This window comes from Chinchilla lanigera, unplaced genomic scaffold, assembly GCF_000276665.1.
Source record: "Chinchilla lanigera isolate Chin_1 unplaced genomic scaffold, ChiLan1.0 scaffold00005, whole genome shotgun sequence".
Classification (NCBI taxonomy): domain Eukaryota; kingdom Metazoa; phylum Chordata; class Mammalia; order Rodentia; family Chinchillidae; genus Chinchilla; species Chinchilla lanigera.
Window position 1 is genome coordinate 4,736,344 of NW_004955406.1, and position 10,783 is coordinate 4,747,126.

Consider the following 10,783-nt stretch of genomic DNA (forward strand, 5'->3'; position numbering starts at 1 on the left):
GAGTTCAAGGCCAGCCTGCACTACATAGTGAAACCCTGTCTCCAAAAATAAAAACTTTTTTTGACAGCAGATGATATTACAGAGCTGTTTCAGTCCATGTAGAAGGTGTAAAAACAAACAATAAAAACAGTTTTGTTTTTTTTTCCTCAAACGCCTTGCAATTTTAAAGGTGAAAGGCACATATACAGTAACTACACTGAAAAGGAATATAAATGTCACCAGACTAGTTGATAGCACTCCATGCTTCACTGGTACAGCACTTCTCACAGAGCTGAAATGTTTGGCCATTTGGCTGTCTTCTGCATTAAGTGTACACTGAAGGAAAACTGTGTCCTATTCCTCTTGTAACCCCTCATCCTGGACTAGTGGGCAACATGCAGAGAGGCTCAGTAACTAAAAAGGTTGAGGTGGAAGCTTACTTCTCTCTCCCTCTCCCCACCCCGGTGTTTCAACAGAATTTATTTGTATGTTTTCCGTTTTCTGTACTATTTGAAGGCACAAGATAGCTTGTATTAGCTTTCTACAGTATTGTGTTTTAAATTTAGCCAGTAAAGTAAGATGCAGCGCAACTTTTATGCAACTTAAAAGAGATTTTTAAAAACTCTCCACATGAGAAATCAACTCAGCAGGCCTTGGTGTTAACATTTTTCCTAGACTATAACAGATATGTAGGGCTGGGGATCTAGCTCAGCGGCACAAGCACGCCTGCCTGGCAAGAGCAAGGTCCTGAGTTCGATCCCCAGTACCAAAACCAAAAAACCAAAAAACCAAAAAACCAAAAAAAAGATATGTAATTGCATTAACAGTAGTTCTCAAGTATTTAAATTACACCAAGATTCCTTCTAAATATCAAACCAATGTGACCAATTCATTGCTGACACTGGGGCATGAATTTCTGGTAAATGTTTATGGTTTTACTTTCTTTATTAATCAAAAACCTTTTAAAGTGCTCCCAAGCAGCAGAATAAGTTGCATCAGTTCTCTGCTCATGGTAGAGGTGCCAATGTGACATTGCAAAAGGTACAGTTTAATAGTAATAATGCATGAAAAAACTCTAGCAAGTGGCCTGGCACCATAGAGTTGGACAAAATTGAAGCAATTATGTCTATAAGTACTCAACTGCAACTAATATAGGTACATTCAAAATAAACTTGGAGATTATAATTGGTATTTAGAATCAAATTTCAAGACTTTCCTGAAAAAATACAAACATGCTCAACCCCCTCCCCAGTACTGGGAATCGAACTCACGACCTCGTGCTTGCCAGGTAGGCGCTGTGCCGCTGAGCTAAATCCCCAGCTATATCCCTGCTTCGTTCAACAATGGCTAAAACTCTTTTCTCCTATTCTCATTTCCTGATAAAGCTGAGCTGACTGGCTCCTGGTTGGATTTTTTTTTTTTTTTTTTTTTTTTGGTACTGGGAATCAAACTCAGGACCTTGTGCTTGCCAGGCAGGTGCTGGGCTGCTGAGCTACATCCCTGACCCAGATTGTTTGTGTTTGGTTTACCCAGCAAAGACTAACTTGATCTTAGAAGATATATTGTATGTTGGACTCCCTCAATTTTGAACATATCCAAACCTATGCTACTATTAGCATGTACATTTGGATGAAACATATTGGATAAAAGCCTAACCATTCACAGTTTATTTGCATATTTTTCAGAAAATTCTACTACCTGGCCAGGTGTGGTGGCACAAATCTTTAATCCCAGAACTCGGAAGGCTGAGGCACGAAGATTGCTGTGACTTTTAAGGCCAGCCTGGGCTACATAAGCGAGTGCAAAGCCAGCCTACACTACATAGTAAGACCTTGCCTTAAAAAACAAAAAATTCTATTACCACTTTGAAAACACCATCTCATTCCAGGGCATGCTACTGTTTTGAGATAGTGCACCCCTGATGCCCACACAATTGCCTAAAATCCCACATGAACTTCCTCTGCACTGGGTTGACACGCTTGTCAGCTGCCCCGCAGTTAGTTAAAAAGAAGAGTCCCATGGCCCCATGTAGCAGCACCCCCGAACTCCAATCATGTGGGTCACCCATACCCAGGAGTGTCAACTTGATAGGCTGTAGGATCTGCCTAGGGGCTTAGTAAAACACACTTCTGAATGTGTCTTGGAGGATCATAGAGGTGAGGCCTTGGGGTCTACTACAGTCCCTGACCCTTTCCTCTCTGGCACTGTTCCCCTACTCTGCTTCCTGCTGCCATAAGTGGAGCATCTTTTCTCCACCATGTGCTAACACCATGATGACCCTGCTTCAGAGCCTGTGGGTCATGGACTGCATCCCCTCAAACCATGAGCCAAATGTAAGCACTCTTCTGAAAAGATACTGTATGTTTCAATTAAATAACTTTTCCACAGTAAAAGTCACATTAATCCCCATCAAGATACCCTCCCTCCTTGTTTCAACTTCTCTGATCATTCTTGTCATGTTCTGAAAAGCCTCTTTGTGTTTTTTCACGGCTGTCCTAATATCCTGAATTGATCTGAAATATTACATCAAGTTCAGTCAAATAAAAACATCACTGCAGGGGCTGGGGATTTAGCTCAGCGGCAAAAAGCGCCTGCCTGGCAAGCGCAAGGTCGTGAGTTCGGTTCCCGGTACCGGAGAAAAGCCAAAAAAAAAAAAACATCACTGCATCCTCATCTACCTTACTCACGAAATATGGCACCATGTCAGGACTACAGGCTCTTCTCCAAAGTCAAAATGACTACGGATGGTAAAGGATTTGAATGTCTTGGGACAATGAGGCAAACAGCATGGCCCAGTTAGAACTCTCAGGAAAGAGGACTTGAGGAGTGCTTTGGCAAGTGGCAAGAACGACGGGATGAGTTTGGAGCGAGGGGGAGGATTCTGAGAGGGATTCATGGCAGTGTGTCTTCTACTGTAATACAATTTTTATTTAAATATTCACCATCACATCTCCTCTAGCTCTCCTCCTAAGTCGGGTCGGGTATTGTGTCCCTGCAATAGGGAAGCTAAGAGGATAACTGTGTATGGAATAGGTGAAACAAACACTGTGTAGGTAAGAGGGAAATGGCTGAACACTTTCAAGGGTCAGGATAATGTCTGCCTGGGGAATCACACAAAGGAAGCCATTTTAATCAGACCTTTACAGACTTAAAGGTGACAGTCTGACACAGGAAATGTGGGCAGCAAGTGGCAGGAAATAGAGAAACGAAACAGACAGCTGAAACAGAGATCACAAAATTGGTTTTAACATAACCTCATGGGAGGCACAGGAATTCTGTCTATAATTCCTACGGTGATGCTGACGGGTAGTTATGTCACCTTAGTGCTATAATCTGGGTCTGAAATGTCCTTCCAAAGCCCATCTGTGGGACCTGGTCCTCAGCCTGTGGTGCTGGTGGAAACACTAGGAGACGGAGAGTAGAGGGAAGTTTAGGTCAGTAAATCCATGCTGCATCCATGAGGTGACTTCACCACACTCCACACTCCTCAGCACGATGTGCCTCCTCTGTATGATGTGCTGCCTCACCACAGACCCAACATCCATAAACTTAACTGGCTGAAATTCTGAGGCAAAACAAACCTTCTCTTTAAATGCTGATTGTCTCAGGTATTTTGTTACAGTAACGGAAAGTTATATAATATACTCACATAGTACCCTATTCTGTTTCTTAGCTGCTTCGGTTTGGACAATGTACCTTAGCACTGGTTTTGACTCTTCTACAAATGAATTTATTTTGAAATATCTATTGAAGATCTATTACATAAAATTGCTTTCTTAGGAAGTTGATTTTTTTCTCTAACTACATTTTCCAGCCTTTCCTGCTTATACCAACTAATCTTGTCAAGTTGACTAGAGTATGAGACTCCTGGACAGCTGACTGGGTCCTGGTCCCCTCTATTCCTCAGTGGATTAACCCAGTGCTGTTCACAGCTGACAGTGCTGTGAGGAGGCAGACTGCGCTGTGTTGGAGGTGGATCCCTGGGAGGGTGTCTGGAGGGTGTAGCTCTCACTGATGCTCTTCCCATGTGCTGCTTCCTGGCCACCATGAAGTGAGCAGCTTTGCTCCACCAGGCCCTTCTGCCATGATGCTCCTGGCTTGAAGCCAGCCAGCCATGCACTGAAACCTTTGAAAACATAACCTAAATAAACCATACTTTCCTTCAAGCCGGGATGTCAGGTTTTGGTCCCGGTGTTAAGTACCTAAGTGTCTGTATCATCACAACACCTGGTAAACTGCTTTATATATATATATATATCATCTTGTCCTATATATGTAAATATATATATTTACCATCTTGTCCTTTCTAGCCCGGACCTGGCAGAACAGCCACAAAGAAAGGTGGCTTCAATTATTAGCCTGTCCCTCAGACTCTCAAAGAGACCTGAAAATTTGCCAGGAAGGATATGGACACTTTATTTGTTTGTTTGTTTGTTTTTGGTACTGGGAATTGAACTCAGGACGTTGCTCTTGCCAGGCAGGCACTTGTGCTGCTGAGCTATATCCCTGGCCCTGGACACTTCAGATATTTACATGAATGCCAGATTCCATGAAGCTGCCTGAGGCAAAGGAAGAGGGAATGTCCCACACGGTAGCCAAGTGCTGTTGTCCAGAAAAGGTACTGAGGGTGAAGGTTCCCCATACAAGCTCTGAACTGTCATCTATGCTCCTCTTGCCACTTCTGAAAATCTCAATGTGAATGAGGACTAACCACTGATTATCAAAAAAGTTATAAAACCACAAAAAATAAACAAAATCCACCACTTGACCATTTTTAAGTATACATTTCAGTGTCTTAGAGTACATTCATATGGTTGAACAACATTGCCACCATCAATCTGTAGAACTGTTTTTTGTCTTTTTGAGACAGGGTCTCGCTATACAGTTCAGGCTGGCCTTGAGGTCACTTTGTAGCCCAGGCTGACCTGCAACTCACAATTATCCTCCTGCCTCAGCCTCCCGAGGGCTGGGATTATAAGAGTGCACCACCATGCCTGACTTTGTAGAACTATTTTTACAATTAAGATTTTTTAAACGTAAAAACATAAAATATTATTGCATACCAGAAAAGTCAGATATTTTCAATAAAGTCTTTTATATTTTAAATATGTGACAACATTCAGAATGGAACTTAAAAATCAGTTTATTAACTAAATTTTTTGGTCTGGTATTTAATAATGATTATTTAGAATAGCCTCCTAATTCAAAATCTAACATCAGAGTAAAAACCTTGTATATTTTTTCCTTAAAGACAAATTCAGAAGAGATTTCTGATAGTGTAAGAAACTACAGTGGTACCTCAGTTCATGAACTTAATTTGTTCCAGAATTCTGGAAAAGATGGCCATGATCGTGTTTGTGCGGAAAAGATGGCCTTGCTCATGCTCCTCGCCCAATATTCAGTTTGTAAACAAAAGCATTCATGAACTAAGGCGCCACTGTCGATGCACTGCATGTACTGGTTCAATCCTATGCAAGTAAGTACAACCCACGCGCAGGACCACACCGCAGCCTCCTCACTCCTCATGACAGCAGAGCGGGCCCTGGCCTGTGGGAGCTCCCTTTCCTAGAAGCAACTGGCTTCAGTTCAGTTCTATTTTGAGGGGTATTGGAGACCCGGCCAAGATTCCCAACTGCCTCCATGAGGGACATTCCAAAGGATGAAATTCAAGAAATTGAGACAAACTTAGTAATGTATGATGTGTAGCTGGGAGGTCAATGCTTCAGGACAGGCAGAGACAAAGACACGAAACTAGCCACTATTTATTAGCCAATGTGTGTGTGTTGGGAGGGGGTGTGCTTTTCCTGGAACAGCCTAGAGGCTGTGGTAGAACTCGCAAGTTTCACATCATAACAGAAGCAAGCTAAGATCCATCCCTACCCCGGGGTGCTAATCTCTTTGACCAGAGGAAGGTGATTTCTGCATTCCAAAAGTGGCCCACAAGGCAGGCAGGACGCGGAGAAACTAGGATAAATCCTATGTCAATGTACAATTCCTGGTCCCCAAAGAGGGGCAAGGCAAGAAGCATCAAGTACCATTTCCCTAATCTCCTGCCAGGATTTGGGAACAGAAAAGCAGCACAGGGGTAGAATCAGAACCTGGCCTAGTTTCAGGACCCAAGCCCAGGGTTATTTCCCTTCCCCCTTACCTTTATTTCTAAGAATACTTCTCTATCCTGATGTACAGTTCAGGTTCTTAATCAGAATATTTCTTTTCCTTAAATGCTGTCCTCCCCCCCCCCCTTGACTTAGCTCTGCAATGCACAGCTTTGATGCTCTTCCTGGAGTAGATGCTGCAGCTTGGGAAACAGTTTCAGTGCGTTCTGTGTGGTCGCTCGGGTAACTTCTTCCACCGAGACCCCTTTCACTTGAGCAATATATTCTGCAGAAATGGAAATGTTGCAGGGTTCATTTCGTACCTGAAACAGAACACAGCAGACACTAATTTAAACATTACACTCAAGGGAAAGGATCCTTGGAGACTATGGATTTTGCCTAAAAATGATCAATGAACTCCTACCAGAGACCCTTTCTACTGCACCAGTTATCAGGGAACCCTGCAGTAAGTCCCCAGTCTCCTGCCAAGTGTTAAGGCGCATGACGAGAACAAAGAGCAAGAGACAAAATAGCAGTGAAGCAGGAACAAAAGTGATAGGTTTTCCCAGCGTAGAAGAAATAAAACAGAATGAAAATGGCTTTATTGCAGGCATGGAGAAGACCACAGTAGAAAGGAGGGAGGTGAAAGCTTCTGAAGGCCTGGCCTAGAGACAAAGGCTAAATCGGGCCAGGCTGGAGGTGGAGTTTCGCAGGTGGACCGCCTAAGGTGGCAGACCAGGATTGGGCAGGAACATGGGAAAAAGAAACAGGCTATTATAAAAAGTAGGGAGTCGTAATTTGACTCAGAGGAAGAAGAGTGGGGCTTAGCACATGGCCTCCAGGGGTCAGTGCCACACTGGCCCGGCGCCATACTGGCTCAGCGCCATAGCACATGGCCTCCAGTGGGTGGTGCCATAGCAACTCAGCAGCAATCTTAGTGAGGTGAGAAACACATCATAAATATTGCTGCGAAGTTGACCGCAAGTCTACATTGTCCCTGAAAAGTACTCCAGGTATGGATAGCTGAAGCCCAAGATCCCAGCATGTGAACTGGTCTGCAAACAGTGAACACTGGAGATCAGTTATTTGCTGGACTAACTGTCCCTTAGTTTGTTGCCTAAGGGAAAGCTCAGAAAGGTCACTGCATAATCCCTTACAAGCTACATGGGATTTTGATTCCAAAAATAGAGGAAAGGTTAAGTGTATTTATTTCACTGACTTGAAGACACTCAATATCTCTGAAACTAATATGCATTTCACTCATACTTGGGGGATATCTTTGTATAACTGACAGATTTTTCTTTCTTAACAGTCATAAATTAATGGTGTTTCTGCAACCAGTAGCATTTAAATTTGATGAAATAAATTATTAATGTAAAGAAGTATCTACTCAGGATGATACTACTTGGAGCAATAAAATTACTGTCAAGGCTAAAAAAGAAAAACAAAACTTGGTGTAACAAAACAATGAAAAGTGTGCACAAAGGTTTATGCTCAAGGATGTGTATCATACTGTTGATAACATAATCTAAGTGACCAACACTGTTTTAACACTAGGATACTATGCAGTTGTTAAATGTGATCATGTATGCAGACACTCACCATATGAAAGCAAGTTATAAAATAACGTGTTCAAACTAATTTTTTAAATGAAATATACATGTATATAATATGTAGATATAAAACAGTCTGAGGGCTAGGGATTTAGCTCAGCGGCAAAGTGCCTGCCTGGCAAGCGCAAGGTCGTGAGTTCGGTTCCCGGTACCGGAGAAAAAACAAAACAAAACAAAACAAAAAAAACAAAAAAAACCAGTCTGAAAAGACGTAAGAATTTATGTTTTATGTTTTTTTGTGTAGGTGAGGCTTTGTTCTAAGGTTTCATGGAATATCTTACTTACTCCTCAAAACAACTCTACGAGAGAGGAACTATTATTATTAGTATCATTTTTCATATGTAAGAAGGGATCCTACACAGCTGGTAAATAGCCTAGTGGAGGTTTAAATCCAAGCAATCTGATGACAGAGTTTATCAAGCTCTTGTACCATACTGGTAACCCCTGAGTGGCAGATGGTTTTATTTTTTTATTTATGTAAACTGTGTAACTTTCTGGAACATATCTAATTTGGTAAAAGGACGATCTGGTGAAAAATTCATTTATTCAATAAATGTTTATTATCTACTTTGCGCAAGGCACTATGCCACAAGCTCACAGTTCTGTTTGACCAACTAGACACAAATAGAAAACCAGAGTTACAGCAGCATTTAAAAATTGTTCTTGTTTAGAGAGAAGAATGGTAGGTCCTTTTCCTTCTATTTCACACTAATCAGGATACTTCTAGGCCGTTCTATGCACAAACAGAAAACAAAGGAGTTATGATCCTTTCCCATTCCTCTTCTTCTACATTCTTTGTTTTTCTTTTTTTTTATATAGGGGTCTCACTATGCAGTTCAGGCTGGCCTTGAGCTCACTTTGTAGCCCAGGCTGACCTCGAACTCACAACGATCCTCCTGCCTCAGCCTTCCAAGTACTGGGATTACAGGCATGCGCCACCATGCCCGGCCATCTTTTACATTCTTATAAAAGCTGATTTATAAAAACGCATAATTATTTGGACATTATTATCACATGGAAATCACAAGTAATCATAGTTTGTTAATCACATAATAATCTCTACTGCTTCTAAACTTCTGAATTTTGAATGTCAGCTCTGTGAATTTGGCAGATATGGAGACTCTGGGAACTTACTAAAGGAAGTAACTGTAATAGACACTGTCTGAAATACATATAGATATTGAGACTTCCCTTCAAAATATTATAATTTAAAACAGCAATATGAAAGTATATGAAATTTTAACTGTAATACTCTGTGATTCACAATAACAAAATGAGATATTACAGCAAAGATTACACAAATAAACATGATTATATCAATACTTATACAAAAAAATAAAATTTCATTGTAACATGCTAAAGTATTTATTCTTTAAAATGAAAAAATAAGTATTTATTGATCGCCTACTGTATACTAGCCACTGCAGTGCATTTTCACATATGTTACATCATGTAATCTTTATAGCATTTTTGTTGTTGTTGTTTTTTTTTTTGGTTTTTCTCCGGTACCGGGAACCGAACTCAGGACCTTGCGCTTGCCAGGCAGGCGCTTTTGCCACTGAGCTAAATCCTCAGCCCCCTTTATAGCATTTTATTATTTAACTCACATTTTATAAAAGAAAGAACAGTCTAAGATTTAATTTGGTTAAAGTCAATCAGTGGGTAAGAAACAATCTAAATCTTTCTGATTTCACACACTATACTTTTTACTAGACTTTCATTACTACATAAATTAGGACATGCTCCTTATCAAATATCAAATAATAGGGGCCAGGGATATAGCTCAGCAGCACGGTGCTTGCCTGGCAAGCACAAGGTCCTGAGTTCAGTTCCCAGTACCAAAAAGCAAACAAACAAAACTCAAATAATATTCTCTGCAGCACAATAGCTATATTTAAGAGAAAAAAACTCAATATTAGCTCTCAACCTAGCTTTATAATTTCACTGTTTTTATACTATACTGTACTAGCAAACCCAGATAACTGAAAATAGCTCAAATGAAAGATACCTTCTAAAAAATGTAGAAAGCAGAAAATTATGTACCTGTTTTTCCGGTCCTAGGGCAGGTGAATCTGTTTCTAAGCAGATGGATGTCAAAGGTAACTGTTTCACAAGTTTCTGCTTCTTAAAGAAAAGAGAAAGCTGCTAAGTTTAAAACATGAGAACAAAAGAACATATACACTAATGCATTTTATTCTGCAAGAATCTAAAATTCATGTTTCATATTCAGTTGACTAATGCTACCCAGGTGCCTACTATATTCCCATCATTCCACTATTAACAGTCATGTTACAATATAAACACTCATTGCCAAAAATTATTCGTAGCTTTCAGAGAATCAAAAGATAGTAACCATAGCAAAAAGGAAGTACACCCAGCAAGAAATCCAAACATCCAATACCAAATGCCCCCTGAAGATCCAAGGAAGAGGGCTGTCATTTCCCTACCACTGCTTCACTCAATTTCTGTCTACCGTTAAGTCACTCAAGGCTTTATGAATATAAATCTAAAGTTGTTTTGCACAATTCTGGTTTACATTGGGTGGTGGATGCTTTTATTTCTTGTTTGTAATTCTTAAAGTATGGATTGTGAGGGCTGTAGTGAGCCCAGTAAGTCTTATGCTGAGAACACAACTGTTTTGCTGACACTGCACTTGAGAACATGGGAAGGGGGACACACGACACACAGTGGAACATTAATAAATGATTTAAGATTATATTTCAAAAGTACACAAATGGTGTGCTCACGTGCTGTTGATAAAGGTTAAACTGCTGCAAACTTCCTTGAAGGAAATGTGATAGTTTATATCAGAATTTTAGAAATGTATACTCAGTGCTGGGCGTGGGGGCGCACACCTATCCCAGCACATGAGAGACTGAGGTAGGACTGCCAAGTTTGAGAGGCCAGCCTGAACTACACAGCAAGACCTTGTCCTCCCCAAAATATATACATATAGATGCACGTATCTACCTATCTATCTATCTATCTATTTATTCAGTGATTCCATCTATATTTCTTTTTTTTTTTTTGGAAAGGGTCTCACTATGTAGTTCAGATTCATCTTGAACTCGCCTTGAATTCATGGGAATCCTCTTG

The 10,783-nt window shown here is 40.7% G+C and overlaps 1 protein-coding gene across 2 annotated transcripts in view; it reads right to left on the reverse strand.

Annotated features, from left to right (window-relative positions):
* Nucleotides 1–5,104: 5,104 nt before the first annotated feature.
* The window catches only part of Tatdn3 (TatD DNase domain containing 3), a 22,963-nt gene continuing 17,284 nt past the window's right edge, over nt 5,105–10,783 (reverse strand). The window contains exons 9-10 of one of the 2 annotated variants that reach the window (XM_005374738.2): nt 9,731–9,808; nt 5,105–6,397 (exon numbers count right to left, since the gene is read on the reverse strand). In XM_005374738.2, the coding sequence (XP_005374795.1) occupies nt 6,227–6,397; nt 9,731–9,808 (249 nt within the window). In that variant the 3' untranslated portion in view covers nt 5,105–6,226. Of the gene's footprint in view, nt 6,398–9,730; nt 9,812–10,783 lie in introns of both variants that reach the window. The other variant, XM_005374737.2, reaches the window with a different exon arrangement.